The following is a 20,582-nucleotide window of genomic DNA, read 5'->3' as shown; positions in this document are numbered from 1 at the left end:
CTCAAAAGGGATCGCTTAAATTCATGACTGTAAAATTCAGGACTATAAACATTCTAGAAAAACAACAGGAGAAAAGCTTTGTGATCTGGGTTAGGCAAAGATGGTTAACCATGTTCATTGAAAGGACAAACTGATAACACAGACTTCATCAAAGTTAAAAACATCTGTTCATTATCAATGCTGTAAAGAGACTGGAAACACAAGCCACAAGTTGGGAGAAAATTTACCAATCATACATCACAGTGTTATCTATAATGGCCAAAAACTATCAGCAACCCTAATGTTCATGAACAAATGGATGGATAATCAAACTATGGATAATCAAACTGTACCCATTCAATACGACATTACTTAACAATAAAAAGTAATTCACAGATGAATCTCCTAATAACCAAGCTGAGTGGAAACAAGACAAAATAAAAAACGGTACAAACAGTATTGTTGCATTTATTGAAAATTTTAGAAAATGCAAACTACCCTTTAGGGATGGAAAATATTAAAAACTGCCTGATTTCACATGGTGGTGGGGGGTGGGGGCAGCAGTAGAAGGAGTCCTAACAGACCAGTAAGAGGAAACTTCTGGGCAAGACTGTTTCATTCCCTTGATGAGGTGGTGGTTTCACGGGTGTATGACAAAGTTTATGAAATTGTGCACTTTAAGTGCAGTTTACTGGATGTGAATTGTTCTTGCATAAAGCTGTTTGTTTCTTTTTCCTTTTTAAAGGTGTTGGCAGGGGTGGGGCACTGTTAGCTGTTGGGGAAAACATTAGCTGCTAGATCACGTAGGGCTCTACTGCCCTTAGCGCAGCTGTAACTGGGTCATGCTACATGGAATTTCATGAGAAGAAGCTTTTCTGGTGTGTTTTGCGTGCTTGTTTCACACGGTTTTAAATTCTGCTGCAGAGTAATACAAATGAAATCCATTTCATTGACTACTTAACATCATACAGCTTAGGTGATGTTAAATGGGAGCCTACAGATTTGTGCTGGACAGAGAGAGAGATCTGACAGAGCCTCAAGAAGTACCACTGTCCACTACCTTTACTATAATTCCTCTTTTAAGTTATCTCCACAAACAACAACCACCATGACTGTTCCTCCTGTGGTTTTCAAGATAAGTCTGACCAACACCTCTCAGAAAAAGGGAAAGAAAAATGAGAATAAACTAAGTGGCCTGAATTCTCAAAGATAATAATTAAGTAACATGCTTTAACCAGATGTTTGATGACAGTGTTTTTCCCTGCAATTCTATCAGGATCAACTGCATTTACATACAAATTGATAATACCTTGGAATCCCACCTGAAAACAAAAACAAAAACAAAAACAAAAACAAAAACCAACCCTGTTCCCCTAAGACATAAAACCCATGTACTAATCTACTAATTCCTTTTTGGTATGTGATGTCAAGTGCATTTTAAAAATTAGACTCCATTGCCTCCAAATGCTTCTTTAATCCACAAGAAGTGGTTTTAGCATTTAAACTAATCTATCCTAGACATAAAAAAAACCTTCTGCTTATTCTCCCAGATAATTGATTCTTGATTTGTTAAGATACTAAACACTATGCTTTATACCCTGAAATGCCAAACCCCTGGTGATCTCACTCATGTGCCCCATGCAGAGCAAATACCACTTAGTGCCTCAGCACAGAGGCCAAGGGGAGCTAAGAAAAGAACACACCCCCGCTTTGTCCTGCTGCCAGCTTAGAGGGATGGTCCCCACTGTCCCTGCATTAAACATTACCCTATGCTCTGCAGCAGCTACAGAAGCAAGTCATATGGTGCCAACTTCTCAAAGCAAATACCCTTTTCAGTTCTTGGAACATGAAAATAAACCCCAAAGATAAGCTCTGCTCAAAACTGGCCTAAGGATAGGTACAGACCACCTCCGACAGTCACAGGAAAAGACAGCACTGGAAAATCAGGGTCTAGTAAGAGACTGGCACCCAGGGCTAATGCCATTCCCGTGTTAATCCCATCGATTTGGATGACACACAGAAGTTAGAAATCACTTTTCCTATACAATAGAGAGCACAAAGCATAGGCCAAAGTAATATTTTCTAACAGAACAAGAACACTTTTCACAGAAACATTTACAAAATAGGCAAATATTTCTTGAAAGATTTTATAGTTATAGAATAAAGGCATTTCAAAATCTTTCCCTCAATATAATATGCATATTTGAATTTATTATGATTACAAACTTCATTTAAAAAAAAATAAAAATTTAACCTTTTTTGGTAGCTCAAATAGATGTTACCTATTCCACATGCAAGTAAAATTCATAGAACAGGGGCGCCTGGGTGGCTCAGTGGGTTAAAGCCTCTGCCTTTGGCTCAGGTCATGATCTCAGGGTCCTGGGATCGAGCCCCACATCGGGCTCTCTGCTCAGCAGGGAGCCTGCTTCCCACCCCCCCACCCTCTGCCTGCTTCTCTGCCTACTTGTGATTTCTGTCTGTCAAAGAAATAAATAAAATCTTTTAAAAAAAAGTAATAGAACACCCTTAAGGAAACTCTTCCCCCTCATTAGAGAACTCTCTGCATAGAATTTTCTTATGGTACTACTCAAAAGTTACCTGGGTGGTGTTTGAGGTAAAACAGAGCCCAGAAGGCCATGGGAGGAGATGTGTCCAGCTGCTGGCATGTTCTATGGTCTCATCTTATATTCCACAACCTGAGCGCGCAGACGCCCTCTAACTCATCCAAGGAGAGGGGACTTTATCGAACAAAATGTGAGAAGTCAATGCACATGTATTCAGATGAAAGAAACGACCCACCAGGATTCTCAGAGGGTGAGAACCCTATTGCAGGAAAACAAAGAGGGAATCCTCAAATAACTTCTTCCCAGCTATGGAGGTTGGACAGTCAGCTGCCACAAAGAGTAAAAGGGCAGGGAGCTGAATTCTCTGGCATCAGGAACAGCTGAGGAAACAGGAGAGATTCTAAGGAGAAACATCAAGACACACATGCGATCTTGCAGCTACCACCCACCTCTCCGAGATCCCCCTCAGAGGGCTTAACTCACTTCCACACCACAGGGTACCGAGGGCAACAGAGAACTTGGCCACTTGTCTCATGTCTCAGGGAATAATGGACAGCACTTACTGAAGCTGCCACACAGCCAGGCTCTCCCCAATCTCCAAATTAGTCCGACTAAACCTTGTTCCTTGGCAGTTCTGGGGTGTACCTCGAGGCCTTCCCTTTGGTTGCAGTTCTAAGTGTGAAACTCAAGAAAAGTTGGGGTTAAGCTTTCCAAAATGTCCCAAGAAACCAGGACAAGCATGGTGAAGTCAAGCATACGGGGGGCGTCTACCATTTATTTGATCCACACTGTGGACGTCAATGCTAAAACTCCTGTCTTCCAGAACAAAGCACACCCATTTCCTTGCTGATTATGTCTTTCTAACTCAAGCACACTCTTTTTCTTTTTCTTTTTTTTTTTTTAAGATTTTATTTATTTATTTGTCAGAGAGAGAGGAGCGAGAGTGTTCACAGACAGACAGAGTGGCAGGTAGAGGCAGAGGGAGAAGCAGGTTCCCTGTCAAGCAAGAAGCCCGAAGTGGGACTCGATCCCAGGACGCTGGGATCATGACCTGAGCTGAAGGCAGCTGCTTAACCAACTGAGCCACCCAGGCGTCCCTCAAGCACACTCTTAAAAAGGAAAGGCTGCTTTCCAATCCCTGGAGGCAGGAACCCTAAATTCTGGTCACAGTTCACAGTCAAGGAACTAGGCTAAGCACAAGGAAATCTCCAATCCTTTGTGTTGTTAATTCCACACTTCTCAAATAAAGGTTTGCCCAGTCAGAGTTCTGTTCAAGTTTCTTCCAGGTATGAAATTCTGACTAAAATTTTTGGTACAGACATAAATAATAGCCCGCTTCATTTTCCTCAACACCTGTCTACCCCAAAACACAATTTTAAGAACTGAACTGTATAGTATGCTGAGAAAAAGGATAGGCAGGTCTAGGGTGATGGCTTATTCTGGAAGAGGGGTCACTGAGCACAAAGAGTTCCCTCATAGCCTGATGACACAGAGCCAGAACATGTGTGGAGTCCGTCCCCACAGCACACCTAGAAATCTCCTGTTACCAGGTTTGACCATCATGGGATGCAAGGGAAAGGTCTACCCAGGGCTCTTGGGCCAAACGCCCTCTTAAAAACCTCACCACTAACAAAAGCTGAGAAAATCCCAGCTCCTCAGAAAATGCTCTGCAAATGATCCGGCTTTAAAGGAATTTTCCCAGCCTATTTTGCAGTCTTTGGTCTAACTCTAGAGAACAAAAATAAGAGATGGGGGAGGGGATGGCACAGGGAGGGCTTCACTGCTGGTACTCTTTATTTTACAGAACATGTACTTAGTACTTAAAGTAGGCCACACACTGTTGTAAACACTTTACAAATATTAGCTGATTTAATTCTCAAGACACTTCCCATTTTACAAATGAGGAAGCAAAGACACCTAGAGGCTCAGTGACCTTCTGAAAGTCACAGCACTAGTTAAATGGCAGAAGTAGGATTGAAATCCAGGCAGTGTGTGTGGCTCCTCAGCCCATGCTCTGAAATGCCCACTGAGGAATAGACCTGAAAAGGTGGCTTTTAGTGAGAAACCAGAGGCAATCACTCACCAGCCTCGGGGGTTTGCTGTACAAGCCTACACAAGCCTCTCAGAGTGAGGAGTGCTCACTGAAAAACTCTCCAAATTCCTGCTTGATTCGTTTTTGTTAAAGAGTTATTCTAGCAAAGATGAAGTAGAGAACTTATCCTCTGGCCTTAGGGGCATCCAGAAATCCACTTTGCCACCATACAGGCCCTGAAGCTCTAACACTTCTCACCATGGGGAGGTAGGGGGGGCGGCATTTTAGGCTCACATGGAGAACCAGGTGAAGGTCTAACAGCCTCCACCCCCAACACGCCCAGATTCTAATCTGCACTCCCAGGTGTGTTTGGAAATGCAGGTGTATTTTGAGAACCCTCCCGAGGGGACCTAGCCCTTCTTGCCTTGGGGCAAAATTAAGGTTTCCCTACAATTTTCTAAGGTCAGAGGATCAATCCAACTTTGCTTCCACCTGGCAGGTCCCTCCCCAGCTCCCTTCGCAGAAGATGAGGACAGGCAGAATAAAGGCCGCTGCCAACACAGGCCAAATACCAAACCAGCTCTTCGATGAATATATAAATGCAATTGACATTCTTTCACAGGCTGCAGTCCTCTCTTTACTCTTAGGATATATTACACCATTCTCTTTTGATATAAACATGCCACTTTAAATGCTAATTCGGATGCAACACTCAATTTCTTCTTCGTTTTGTTTCTGGGTTTCTAACATTAAAAATGACACTGGACTTCCATTCAGCTTTGACAAGAGATATTGTGAGTTTTTGCTTCCGTATCTATGGGTGCGGGAGGGAAGAAAGTACTAAAAAGGAAGCTAATTTATTTTAAAATGCATCCAAATAACAAGTGTGGTTTACATAGCCTTTGGTGTGCTTGGATTAAGCCCTTTCCCTCCATTTCAGGAAATGTTGCCCTCACCTTGCTGAAAATCTCACAAAAATCTAATGCAACTCCATTGTGAAATGAAGGTGATTCCCTCTCCTTGCAGTCTAGACTGAAACTACTCATTTTACTCAAACTACTTTTTCTGAACACTGTTTAGAAAGTCAAGGGAGTACGCTCTGGCTGAAATACAACCAGTGGGAAAATAAGCCTTCTTTTCAGAAAACAGACATTTCTACACATGCCAAGCACATCGTCCCAAGCCTATTAAATTACACGGAGGGCCACTTCCCAGCTGGTCTCAAAACGAGAAATTCCATCCTAACCCTGTACCTTCAGTTCAATATATCTACAGTGAGAAAAGCCACCTTCTACGTCCAGCAGGCCCAGTTCCACCCAGAACCTTTCGACAACCCTCAAGGTCCTCTGCCTCCATTGTCCTGACCACCCTCTTACAACACTCTCCCTCTGCTGCTGACTCATCTCCTATCCATTTCCTGCCCTGCCCCAGAGAGTCAAAATTAGAAAGAAGGGAAGTCAGTCTGCCACTCATTCCTATGTTCATTAACTTACACGTGGGGCAGAAGAGTTCTGGAAGGCTGCTCCCCTATCTGGTGGCCTCCTGTCCCACCCGCCCAGGAGACGAATTCCAGTAAAGAACTGTTTGCCTCCGTGCTAAACTCGGCACAGGGACCTGCGGCCCAAAGCTATGCACAAGTCCATGAGACACCGAAGAGAAAACATCTCCGAGCTCTAACTGAATGGATTTCTGGTACGAGGACGTCTGGCACTGTGGCAGGTATATTTAAGATGCCTGCCTTCTCTGTACATGGGGAGGTGGGTTTCCTAGGAGACCTGAAACAGCTGGATACCAGCAGACAGCTAGCTACGGGTGCCACACCCACTCCTGCTAGCCCCCAGCTGCCTCCTGAACTTGGAGATAGCAGACGGAAAGCGTGAATGGAGAGGGGACAAGACTCCAGGGAGAGGAACAATTACTGGATACAACAAGTACTGTTGCTACATCAAGAAATTATTAAAATAAGCCAAGACTCCTAAGATGTCTTTTAGGCATTTCCATCCTCCCAAAGACTGCTGGGCATGCAGAAACACACTTTTTCAGGACCTTTGTGCACACCAGGAGCGGCATCTGCTTGGGTTTCAACTGCTGGATGCTGCTTTAAAAGGTGTCTGGGCAAAGACCTGGCCAAGTGTCAAGTCACTGATTCTACTCTAATCAAGTGGTAACTATTCACATAGTTTTATGAATTCTACATCAACCCAGCTCCATAAAACAGTGCCCTCTATGCTCATGATTAAAAGACATAGAAGAAACACTATTTAAGTAGCAAGGAGAATTTCCTTGCTAAGAATAGATAGTGCAGTTTCCTTCTCTGTATAAAGACATCTGAAAGATAGCTGGAAAACAACGGAGGAGGAGAGGGACTGGACTCCAGCTCACTTCCGGCACCTCTCCCTGGAGGAATTCTATGAAAAAAGAGGTTGTCTCTGCCTGGGAGAAATGTTCACTCAGACAATTAACAAAACACAAAAGGGTCCTTTAAAAAATAAAATGTAGCTGCCTGGGCCACCCTGGCCTTGTTCCTCACCACTTATCTTGGGTTTTTAGCACCTTCTCTGTCCGAAAACAAACAATTCCCAGTCTTGCCTCTTGCTCTGATCTAACTATGGGTAAAGACTAGATAAGGGACCCAAAACACCATGAGCACTTACATCAATACGGACTGTTTAGATTCGTTGTCATTAGGAAAATAAAAAGAATTTCAAGAGCACCTATGTATTGCACACTGAATTTAAACCAAGAAAGATCGGCATGAGCCGACCAGACACAGAATCACTATGAGTCCTCAACACATTGTGACAGGAACTCTGAGCAAAAGCAGGACAGTTCACTCTGCTGGGAGGCTCACTGTCTGGCTAGGGGGAGACAGACATTGTGGGTCATCTCCCAACACCCATACTCTGTATGTGACCATACTGGGCATCCTGTGATAGATAAAGATAAGTCAGTCACTTCTCTTAAAGGCCTGAAAATTCAAGACAACAAATCTAATTCTGCAGCTAAATGTCATAATGTCCCATTTCAGATATCATCTCACATGCCTCCTTTCTCCACAAGTACCAAAATTTATTACGATGCTTTGGCATTAACTAGTAAGGTACCTGCCACAGCAGATATTCCAGCAACTATAAAACTGTACTCATTTGAGCCAATCTTCAAGTCACAAAAAAACAAGAGTAAAACAAAAATAAATACAGATTGGGTACAACCTTTCATTCAAAACAGGTAAAATTTACCTAATTTTCCCCTTCAAATCATTGTTAAATCTCCATACATATTGGATAAAACAGTCTGAAATCTTACCTTCATGTAATTACTGAGTATTTTAAATAAAATAGTTCAAGAATATCAAAATGAGAGAGTATACTGTAAATATCCATGTATCTACCACATTAATTACACACATGAAACCCCTGTAGCATTTAGTACTATAATTTGTCACCCATGCATGTTTTTATATTTTTACTGTACATGTTTGCATTCACCAACAAATGTCTTATTTTGCACATTTTAAAATTTTATCATGTAAATACTTTCTTGTAAATGCAATTTGCTTTTAGCTTCTGTTCTGCACATTTTTGATACTATTATGTGTTGATACTTATGTTCCAGTTCATTCATTCTACCTGCTGTATAGTATTTCACTGAATGATTATATCATGATTTATTCAAAGGGTCTCCAGTTTTTGACAGGTAGCTTATAGGAGAAAGAGCAGAGAGTATCACAACTTTAGTTCCAAAGAGAAAGAGACGGAAAGTGCTGGAAGGATCTAGGATCAAGTCTTAGCATGTGGCTACTTAGCATGTGGCTTCCTCCTTGAAAGGGGGAAGGCAGTAGCTGAAGTCCAGCTATCCAAGCAGTCAGCATGGAGAGGACATCTGGACTCTTAACTTGATAAAGGACTGAGAAAACCTCTGAAAATCTGATCTGGAGTCACTGGTCATTTAGTAACATCTTGCCTGGAAAGCAGGTCCTTTGACTTCTCCTCTGTTGCCCCTTTGCCCCATACAAAAAAAGGACAGAATCATTCCCTTTGCAACCTTTTAAAACATATATGAAACAACACAGATTTCAAGTGATTTCTTGAGAAAATGATCATATTTTACAAATTCCCGAGGAATTGGATTATCTTTTGGACAGAAGGCAGTTTGGTTTTGTTATACTTTAAGATAGTAATAAAAAGAAAAACCTATTTTCTGTGATCCATTGTGATAGCTTTAACTTTCACATATATAAAACATGTTTTTGTGATTCCAGACATAAAAATTATCTGTAAGACAATACTAAATCTTTTAAAAAATCTGATAAATCTGGGACGCCTGGGTGGCTCAGTTGGTTAAGCAGCTGCCTTCGGCTCGGGTCATGATCCCAGCGTCCTGGGATCGAGTCCCACATCGGGCTCCTTGCTCCGCAGGGAGCCTGCTTCTCCCTCTGACTCTGCCTGCCATTCTGTCTGCCTGTGTTCCCTCTCGCTTGCTCTCTCTCTGACAAATAAATTAAAAAAAAAAATTAAAAAAAAAAATCTGATAAATCCCTAAGTGCTTGAATGATGACAATGCATTTTAAAAATATCATCCTTCAAGACATACAAAGCTGAAGCCCCAGGTATAACAAAATCAGGCACCTTCTTCCAGGAGCACAGCCTTTCTGAAGGCACACATCTTCCCCTACCCCTCCACCCCCAGCCCATCCTACCCCCAACACATTCCGTCGCACCACTTTTTAACTACAAGCAATGAGGAATCCATCACCCTGTGTATTTGCTTACTGTTAACATGGAAACAAGATTCAACAGAACAGTGAAATCAAATCCTCAATCTCTCTGGGAGAAGATACTACAAGATCTGAAAACACTTATGCCAGAGGCGTTTAACCAGTAAATACAAGAACTAAGTGTTAACAAGTTTTAATAACCAGGAATAGTTACATTGACAAGCGTGACTTGTGCCCTTCTTCATTAGATTTTTCATTAGACTTGTATTAAATCACTCTAGCAATTATTTTTAAAAATATTTTCTTTTGGGGGCGCCTGGGTGGCTCAGTGAGTTAAGTCTCTGCCTTCTGCTCAGGTCAAGCCCCACATCGGGCTCTCTGCTCAGCAGGGAGCCTGCTTCTCTACCTGTTTGTGATCTTTCTCTCTCTCTCTCTGTCAAATAAATAAGTAAAATCTTCAAAAAAATTTTCTTTTTCTCCAAGTCATAAAACAACTGCATGAGGAAATTAATTACTAACGTTTTATATGGGGGTCAATGAAAATGCTGAGTGGTGTCAAGTCCCAGAACATCTCTATCATACACCATTAATTCTACTGGGAATATTTAATTAAAAATACCCAACTTTTGTAGCAACATGGACCGGACTGGAAGAGATTATGCTGAGTGAAATAAGTCAAGCAGAGAGAGTCAACTATCATATGGTTTCACTTATTTGTGGAGCATAACAAATAACATGGAGGACAATGGGGAGTTAGAGAGGAGAAGGGAGTTGGGGGAAATTGGAAGGTGAGGTGAACCATGAGAGACTATGGACTCTGAAAAACAATCTGTGGGTTTTGAAGGGGCGGGGGGTGGGAGGTTGTGGTGCCTTGTGGGTATTATAGAGGGCACAGATTGCATGGAGCACTAGGTGTGGTGAAAAAATAATGAATACTGTTTTTCTGAAAATAAATGAATTAATTTAATTTAAAAAATACAAAAGAGCATCTTCTTTCTTTTTTTTTTTAACTTGGAATATTAATTTCCACAGAATTCACTAAAAAAGGAAAAGGTAGATTTATGTTGATGTACATGCTATGTTTTACTTCCATTATCTGATTGATGTATCAATTGACTTTTATTAAGGATGAGATTTTTTTTTTTTTTTAAAGATCTTACTTATTTATTTGACAGGCAGAGATCACAAGTCGGCAGAGAGAGAGAGGGGTGGAAGGAGACTCCCTGGGATCATGACCTGAGCCAAAGGCAGAGGCTTTAACCCAGTGAGCCACCCAGGTGCCCCAAGGATGAGATTTAAATGACTGAAATGTAATTCTATGTTTCTCTTAAGCTTTCAAAGCATGGGTGTCAAAGAAACTTATGCCGTCACCCTTTTCATTCATGAAAGATTCTATGCTCCCAAGTCAAGAAATTTAAATGTATCTTCTATTTTCTCCCACCAACCCACAGTTATCAGCTAACATTAACAGACTTATACAGGGAGATGTGAGATAAGGAGATACTACAAAAGGAGGCCCTTAAATAGACATGGGGAATCTAATTTGTAATTAACATGACCTTAATAAAAATTTACAGGAAACATACTAACTCAAAAACTAAAAGAAAAAACAAGTAACCTAATATAAAGGCAAAAAGAAAATCTGACTGAAATTCTGAACTTCTCAAATAAAGTATTAAAGACAAACCTAGGATAATTTAAGCGTTAAATAAAGGTACAAGGGAAAAGATATTTTTTTCCTAGTAAGATATTTCATGTAGTTTTACTTCGGGTTTTCTTATCTCTTATTTTTTATCTTGATTAGAAATACCAAAATGTTTGGACTTTTCCAGGTCTAGGAGAGAGTCCTAATCATGATTCAGAAGAAGCCAAGGTTTTTATTCTAAAGGCATTTTCTACGGCCAACTTTTAGGTCATTAACCTCTAGCACACACAGATGAAAGCTGGAAGTCTGTGAAAATTTATCCAGACACAGTCTTCAAAAACAATGATCCCATATCCTCCAGGCACCCTAAAGCTGTAAAACGTTAAGAACCAAAATAGATAGTACTGAAATCTTCATAGAAGATGAAATTTTGGTTCTCAGATGCAAAAACTGACATAATCTAAAAACTGGTAAACAAAATGAATACAATCTTCCAACAATTACCACATACAATTCTAATACTTTAAGTTGAGATCTGTATCAACCTACTTGAAATATTATACTTTTCTATAAAAAGGACATTGCCCATCCACTCGATTCTGTAATGTAGATACCAAATCCCAGTATTTCCAGATCAGCCCTTACACAACACTGGTTGGTAACAAATCTATCCTAAATTTAGTGGAACACAGAAAGTAATTAATTTCCTTCTGCAACTTGCTAATGGTAAAACAAACAAACAAAAAACCAAAACAAACAATGATTTATGCAAATATATTATTGGCCTTCAAAACAAAAGGTTGGAACAAACTATGAAGAAATCAGGTTGAGGTTCATAAATCTGCTATTTTTAAAATAAGACCATGACATCAGTCAATGCAATAAGATCCAGATCTAACAGAAAGTTCAGCTGACTTAAATTCCTCATCATCATGGCAAAAGTTTATCATTTCCTTTGCATAAAATCCATAGCATAAAAAACAATCACAGATTTCTAGAACATATAGGAGAACACTAATTTTTGACTCAGATCCATTTATACCATTTGCAGACCAAATAATGTGTTTGCTTGATTACCTAAGAGAATTTTTTTTTTTTTTTAATTAAGATTGCCCCAGGAATAAGTAAGCATTTTGGCTTACAACACCCATAAGGACAAAATCTAGAAAGTTTCTTCAGCTTATCCTGAAATCATGAATATGTGACATTTATAAGTAAATGCAAAGTGTCTGTTTCCTCAATTCAGTTGATTATCATTAATCCTCCATTTGCCTGAAAATCCTAACAAGTTGGAGAATAACCACATTACAAACTGTACAACATAGTAATAATAAGGAAACAAAATTAGGCTACTTACAAACTTCCTCTTCTGGGGAGACTGAGCTCCTTCTGCAAAAGAAAAACAAAACAAAACACCTACATGAGAGGTCACATTAACCTTAGCCTAATAAGGCACCAAAGAGATAGCCTAATTCTTCATTATGCTTGATTTAGCATTTTCCACAAGGAAAAGATTTTAACGTCATGATTTTAGGCTGGATCCCTTCTTACATTGTTCTCTTTACATGTTGTGTTGAAATTACAAACATAGTTCATCTAAATTCCAAAACAGAAAAGGCACTATTCCTCTCAAAGCAAGGACAATAGAATACTAAATTGAGCCCCATGGCCCTAAAATTGAGCTTCGGGAAAACTGGAGGAACCAAAGGACTTATCCAAAGAGAAAAGGGATAGAAGGAGGAGCAGAAATTTTGCAGGATTATAATTAAATGAGAGGTGAAATGGGGGGGGGGGGGAGGCAGTGAAATCCAGCTATTCACCCCCAACAGAAATAAACTCATGCAAGACCCTGTGCATACCAAAGATTACACATTACTATGATTTGCTTAAATAAACCCAAAGATATCCTTCTGGTTTCATTTCTTAACATAAATGCAGTTTAGGACTTTGGTTATTTAAAAGTAGGTTAATGAATCTCTCGAAAGGTAACCAGACAGCAACAATTAATAGAGTGCTTTAAAGTCTTCAAAAGGGTGCTCTCACGCTAATCACTAATTAAGATCACTATCCACCTAACTATAGGGGAGACTGTGAAAACAAACAAACAAACAAAAAAGCCAACCAAGGAGACAGAAAGGGATACAGAAATATCTTCACCCAGGAATGGAGATTTCAGAAGCCTTGGTCCTCAAGAATGATTATGTGATAACAATAATTAAGGAATGGGAAGTCATGAGTCATCAGGCTATTTAAACAAACAAACAAAAGAAAACCAGTATAAATTTGAAAGACTTGACTAAATTTAGTTTTTCATTCCTATAATTACCTTTTTTTCCTTTTTCTTTTTTTGCCTTCCAGAAGCTTTTTTGAAAGGTGTTTCCCCCTCGGCTTCAAATTCACCTTTCCTGTCCCCTATTTTTATTGGATCCCTAAATGGGTGTCACAGACAATGACTGCAGATCTTACTTCTAAACAGCACAATTTATCCCAGCACAGCTTACAGAACACGGCCTTGAAAGGAGCAGACTTAGGGGAGGATGTTGCTTTAAATGTAACCCACCCTACTTATTAACTGGCAAATGTATTCCCATACAGTTATAATAATCCTATCACTGTTTAATTACAAGAAGAAACAAGGAAACCATTTTAGAAGCAGGAGCTCTTTCTCCTCTCAAGAGCCTCAAGGTTCAGAGATGAAACACTGTATTTTTGTTTTGTTTCGCTTTTTTCTCCAATCCTTGATTATCTCCGAGAAATTACAGGGCTTGCTCAACTTGGATGCTTGATTGTGAAACCTAAGTGCACCTTCATTTACTAAACCCCCTAAGGACAAGATGAAAAGTCTCTGGTCAAGCCTGTTTTCCTTGTGAACTGAGATGTAAATGGAAAACCAATGAGCAAGTCTATCTTTGGTGATGACAAGCACTGAGACATGTGTTTTGTTTGCAGGTTAAAAAGAGAAAAGCAAGAAGAGAAGAACAACTCCCTAGAAGCAATCGTTCACGGGTCCGTGTATCTATTAGAAAGGAATTATGGAAGCCCGCTGCACAGCAAAGGCCTAGAGCTCGAGAAAGGAAACGCTGTGGTCCTGTGAGCTGATCTGACAACAGCGCAGCAAGAAAAGGAGGCAGGGCTGATGGGTTATCATTAATAACAGAGTCAGTCAGATGTTATTTCAACTCCATATGCAAGTAGATCACTCATGATATGAGAGGCAAAGGGCCAAATGAATGATCCCCAAATAGTTCAATTAATCACAGTTCACCAAATGACCCAACCGTAAGCTGGCTGCTCTGCTCTGCTCTGAGAAGAAAAAAAAAAAAAAAAAAAAAACTGCTGAAACAGCAAGATAAGGGATAAAAACCAACTCTGTTTTTAATCAGAAGTCTTTCCAATAGGTCCAGCATCTAGCATGATGAGCTCCAAGCAAGGAGAAAGGTCACGGTGCGTAACCTGGTGCTGCTGCTCCATGGGACGGCCTCCGAGGCTCCAGGACGAGGAGCAGAGGACATTTAATCGGCCACTGTCGACTGACCTGAAGCCTCCACGCTAACCAAGCTGAGGGAGCTAATCCACCTGACGGTTTGAATGTCAGACTCGGCACTGGAAACTCAATTTGGGAGCAAATTGGAATCAGATGTGATGGTAATAAAGTGAGAGAAATGAATGCGCTGTGGCCAAGACCTTGTGAACAGTGGCTTCAAATGGCAGCGGATTCCAGGAGGACCCAGCGATTGCAGACAGAGCAATGGGTGGCTCATGCATGGGGACCACACACTGATCGAGCCGAAGCCCGCAGAAGTCAGTGAGCGGCGGCAGTGCATTTTCTGCCGAAGCCCCTGTCGTACATCGTGCACATGTCTTCATTTTATTTTCTTAATGTCATGTGAAGGGCACTAACACATACTTAGATAATTAGGTAAGACATAAGGTATTGGTCCGAGTCATAAACCAAAGCTTCTGCTTAGGAGATCTGGAATGCACGTTAATAATTTAGCATCAGGTAAGGATTAGGGGAGGGAAGAAGTGTGGGACAAAGAGAGTAAAGGTCAGGAAGTATCTGCCTGAACTAAACAATATGGAACTATTAATCATCACAGGATTAAAGACACTCCTAAGAGTACATTCAAGAACATTACAATTTTTTTTTAAAAGATTTTATTTATTTGACAGAGAGATAGAGGGCACAAGTCCACAGAACAGCAGGCATAGGGAGAGGGAGAAGCAGGCTTCCTGCTGAGCAGGGAGCCCAATGCGGGGCTCAATTCCAGGACTCTGGGATCATGATTTCAGCTGAAGGCAGACACTTGACTGAGCCACCCAGGAGCCCCAAGAACAGTAAAATTTTTTAAATGGTTTTCATGGATACTGATTTCTCAGTGATTTCTAACATCTTTTTAGAATTGCTGTGTATCATTACTTGCTGACAGTACGATTTCCTTTGCCCACCCCCCCTTTCTAAAAGTGCTAACTAGCTTATATGCATTCGGAAAATAAGGGTGAATGAAGCTAAGTTAGTTTTGTTTGAGAACACTGTGATCTTCTTGTGATTCCTGGATAAGAGTGAGGACAAACAAGGGTCCCTCAAACCCAGTAAGAGAATTTTAGGAGAATCCGGGAACAAAAGAGTCCTACGAAATGATTCAGCTTCTTCCCCCCACCCGGACCCCCTCCACCTCATGCTCCCCCATCCCCACCAACCTTGGGCACAAAAGAAGAAAATAACTTGTTTTATTCATGAAGGCAAGAGAGAAAACTGCGATGTTTCATATGTATAGACAATTTCCACAATGGTAATTTTAAAAGAATGTACTATTTAATATGGGTTTTTTTAAGGTTTTATTTATTTGACAGAGAGAGACACAGTGAGAGAGGGAACACAAGCAGGGGGAGTGACAGAGAGAAAAGCAGGCTCCCCGCTGAGCAGGAAGCCCCATGTGGGGCTTGATCCCAGGACCCTGGGATCATGATCCAAGCAGAAGGCAGACACTTAACCGACTGAGCCACCCAGGTGCCCCTATTTAATATTTTTAATAGTTATACATACAAAATTAGAACAATATGTTCACATATGTTTAGGGACTCTTTGAGCTATTCTTTTTAACTGATGGGTCATTCTGTGATTTTAAAAGAAAGGAGATGTGATTATATCACAAATAATATATATTGGAGCACCTTGGTGGCTCAGAGTTAAGACTATGCCTTTAGCTCAGGTCATGATCTTGGGGTCCTGGGATCAAGCCCCGAATTGGGCTCTCTGCTCAGCAGGGAGCCTGCTTCTCCCTCTCTCTGTCTGCCTTTCGGCCTAGTTGTGATCTCTCTGTCAAATAAATAAATGAAATCGTTTAAAAAAAAAAAATATGTATATATATATATATATATTAGATAACCCTCTCTCTAAGAGGTGGAGCTTAATTCTCTTCCCCCTGAGATTGGCTGGATTTAGTGACACACTTCCAAAACTAGAATAGGGAAAGGGAAAAATAACAACTTTCCAGTGGAGAAACCTGACAGACAAGGTCTTAACCAAGTGATTCAGATTAACACCACCTGCTAAGTTAGGTCGCTCTCATGTGCTCCTGATACAATGTTATGGGAAGGGGCTTCACCTCAGGTTTTCTTGCTAAAAACCCTTAAGTCCAGTCTAATCATGAAAAAACATAAGGCAAACCCTAATTGAGGGTCGTTCTACAGAATATCTGACCTGTCCTCTTTAAAACATCAGGATTGTGAAAAACAGGGAACATTTGAGAAACTGTCAGAGATTAAAGGAGGGAGAGATGACTAAATGTAATCTATGTAGGATCCTGAGCTAGTTTCTGGATCAGAAAAAGGGGGAAACCTGCTAATATCCAAAGAGAGTCTGAGTTTAGTTAATAGTAATATACCAGTGTTAATTTCATGCTATTGACAAATGTATTCAGACTATAAAAGATATTAACATAGTGGATGGGTGCCTGGATGGCTCAGTCGGTTAAGCATCTGCCTTTGGCTCAGATCATGATCTCTGGGTCCTGGGATCAAGACCCGAGTCAGGGTCCCTGCTCAGTGGGAGATCTTCTTCTTCCTTTGCTTCTCTGCTCAGGCTCTCTTTCTCTCAAATAAATAAATAAAATCTTAAAAGAAAAGGAAACATATTAACACAGTGGAAAAGTATACAGAAATTCTCTCAAGTCTTAAAACTTTTCTATAAATATAAAATTATTTCAAAAATGGGACGCCTGGGTGGCTCAGTTGGTTAAGCAGCTGCCTTTGGCTCAGGTCATGATCCCGGCGTCCTAGGATCGAGTCCCACATCGGGCTCTTTGCTCCGCAGGGAAGCCTGCTTCTTCTCCCTCTGACTCTGCCTTCCACTCTGTCTGCCTATGCTCGCTCTCGCTCACTCTCTCTCTGACAAATAAATAAATAAAATCTTTAAAAAAAAAATTATTTCAAAAATATTTTAAAAGTTCTTTCTCACACAGGAGAAGAAAGAGAGGTAGGGAGAAAGTAAAACTGATGGGAAGGATGGACAGGATGAACAAATCAACATCCAAATATTCTAAGATTATTTTAAGGAGACGTTTAGCCCAATTTTTAGGAGATTATGCAAGTCATCTTTGTGAAAGAAGACTTGGTTAGGTCCACCCATGAAGATGGTGAGAAGCAGTCAGATTTGAGAGACATTTTTATAGAACCTATAAAAGAACTGTGTGTAGAATAGGAGAGGAATCAAGGAAGTTTTCTGCCTAAGCAAATACAGTTTGCGGGCAGAAGAGTTTTGTTTGGACATGTTTCATCCAAGATGACTCTAAGGATTCCAAGTAGAAATTTCCAAATAGGTGGCTGGACTTCTGCGAGCCTGGTTTCAGGAAAGAGGTTGGAGCTGGGAAAAGACTTTGGAGTTATTACCCTACACAGGGCATGTAAAGCCCCGGGCTGGCTGAGACAGGAAAAGAACGGGAAGAAAGAGGCACACCCTTATGCATCATCATGGGCACCTCAACATTTCAAATCTTCAAGGACAGAGAATCATGCTACGTGTTGTTAAATGGTGCATTGCACATGCAGCAACTAGGGTTCTTTTTTTTTTTTTTTTAAAGATTTTATTTATTTATTTGTCAGAGAGAGTGAGCACAGGCAGACAGAGTGGCAGGCAGAGGCAGAGGGAGAAGCAGGCTCCCTGCCGAGCAGAGAGCCCGATGCGGACTCGATCCAAGGACGCTGGTATTATGACCTGAGCCGAAGGCAGCCGCTCAACCAACTGAGCCACCCAGGCGTCCCAGCAACTAGTGTTCTTAATAACCAAGAAATTGAGACAGGCGACAAGTAGAAAAAAATCTACTGGGTGGATAGTAGCTCTCACACAGGTGACAGGATGGTAGCACAGACAAGATCAGAAAACAGGACAAAATCCAGGAAATTAAACCCCAGACAACATGGCCACACTCGGGACAGCCCCACAACTGAACACTGAACTTAACTCCAGCCTCCAAGAAGTGAAACTTAACTGCCTGTGCATCTTTCCCTCCTCACTCCTAGTGGGTTTTTCCCCTTCTTTGAGAGTGTTAGTATGATCATACCTGGGTCTCTGCTTCAGCTGCCATGGAACAGAGGAGAATACTAGATCCCTTCACCAGTACAGTGGGAGAAATAGTCATTGGTAAACTCACCATGTCATTGAGAGTTACAACTATTCTACATTTGCAGACAAACTGTTAATTTAGGGAGAGAGTCCAAAGAGCCAAGATATGCAGGGCAATACTTCAGGCACTGCTTAGGGCACTTAAGGAGGAAAGAAAATATGACAGATTCAAAAGCCAGCTGGTGGAGGGGGGGCTGTGATGCCTGGGTGGCTCAGTCAGTGAAGCCTCCACTTCGGCTCAGATCATGATCTTGGGGTCCTGGGATCGAGTCCTGCATCAGACTCCTTGCTCAGCGGGGAGTCTGCTTCTGCCTCTGCCTGCCACTCCCCTGCTTGTGTGCTTGTGTTCTCTCTCTCTTTCTCTCTTTCTCTTGGTCTCTGACAAATAAGATCTTTAAAAAAAAAAAGCAAACTGGTGAAACATATATGCACACAAGAAAAGAGATCCCAGGTATGAGATTATGCAGTTTTACCTGAACATGTAAACACTAACAGTGGACAGAAGATAAAAGGGGAGAAGATAATTCAGCTCAGGCAGTGGGTCTGAATGCAAGTGGTGACACATTAATATCATCCAGGAAGCTTTTCAAAATAACAATGTCTGAACTCCACCCGGGGAGATTGAGAAGGAGAGTGGTCTGTGTAAGTTATTTAGTGGAGGTTAGTGCTTGCTTGCTTGCTTGCTCGCTTGCTTATTTATTTATTTATCTGCTCGCTTATTTATTTATTTATTTATTTAGAGAGCGAGAGAGCTATGGGGGTCAGGGGGGACAAAGAGCGAGAGAATCTTAAGCAGGCTCTGCACTGGGGAATGGGCTCAAACTCAGCACCCTGAGATCATGATCCGAGTGGAAACCAGGAGTCATACCCTTAACCAACTGAGTCACCAGGTGCCTCAATACTTTTAAGTTCCCTTAAGAACAATGAATATGCATAAATCTTTTGCCTTCGGGTTTTTTTCTTTATGGAATATTAGTTTTCTTGCCATCATTACAAGAGTGAACTTCCAAGTTTTCAGTTATTTCCTTTGCAAGTGGGAAGCACTGGAGGGCAAGGAGAGGTACCCTCAGTGGAACTCCCTCTACGTGGGAGGGTATAAAATGAGCAAAGAGTACAGATTCATCTGGGAACTGATTCTCCCAGAGAAGGGATTTGGGCTCCATTTTTCTGGCCTCTGTTTCTAAGGGTCACTTGTGAAGACAGAAGCACAGGTCAGGCAAGTTCACACTACAGAACCAGATCTTACATGACACTTTGGTTAGGATCAGAGCAGTGGTCAACAGCAACTTATGTGCAAACAGCGCTTGAAAACTCCAGTGAATGGCCCATAAAGGAATTGGTTTTCTGCATTAAAAGCCTGTAGTGTACAGCTAGAAAAGCAGCAGGTCGACCTCCAAAGATCTGCCTGGATATTCATACCATTTGACCTGCAAAACATCCCTAAAATCCCTCAGTGGGAATGTGAGATCGGTGGAGAATCCCAAAGGATCTCCCCTTTCTCACAGGCTCTATTTCATTCTATTTTTGTATCTATAAACACTTAAAGGCATTTATTTGCAGTTGTAAAGCTCAATACAATCAACCATAAAAGGTAGACACAAAACGCTTGCTGGGTTTCCATAGCCATTTTCCTTGATCAGAAACCACATCCTCACTTTCTTTTAATAAGAAAGTGGCTACCATCTTGCTTTCTTGCCAGGCTGGCTTTTTTTCTGCTGTGAACCCAAGTCATCAGCTGGTACATGACTAGGCATTAGGCGTACAGGCTCTCTCCATAGACAAAAAGTTTCTTAAGTCACAATATGGCTATCTGTCTCTTTCGGTTTTAGAAGCTCTTATCAAAAACTCAATCTAAGAATTTTACAACATCATCACCTTTTTATCTGCCGGGACCCTAAGGCCCTCCCACTGAAAGCCCAGGGGAGACTAGTAATTGCCTCATGGTCACAAAGCCAGGACATGTTGGAAACAGAATCTGAACCAGTGTCATAAGGTTCCAATTTGTTCCCCTACAACGGACT

The 20,582-nt window shown here is 41.1% G+C and overlaps 1 protein-coding gene across 9 annotated transcripts in view; it reads right to left on the bottom strand.

Annotated features, from left to right (window-relative positions):
• Positions 1 to 20,582, bottom strand: part of MAST4 (microtubule associated serine/threonine kinase family member 4) — a 551,227-nt gene that overhangs the window by 257,664 nt on the left and 272,981 nt on the right. For all 9 annotated transcript variants that reach the window (XR_009353981.1, XM_059175136.1, XM_059175141.1 and 6 more), the window contains one exon: positions 12,295 to 12,326. Coding sequence is in view for 8 of the 9 variants with exons in the window: in XM_059175136.1 (XP_059031119.1) it covers positions 12,295 to 12,326 (32 nt within the window). In the remaining variant the exon portion in view is untranslated. The remainder of the gene's footprint in view (positions 1 to 12,294; positions 12,327 to 20,582) is intronic.

The sequence above is a fragment of the Mustela lutreola genome, chromosome 5 (genome assembly GCF_030435805.1).
Source record: "Mustela lutreola isolate mMusLut2 chromosome 5, mMusLut2.pri, whole genome shotgun sequence".
Lineage (NCBI taxonomy): Eukaryota > Metazoa > Chordata > Mammalia > Carnivora > Mustelidae > Mustela > Mustela lutreola.
Note: the sequence above shows the minus strand (reverse complement) of the source record. Positions and strands in the feature narration are given on the sequence as shown.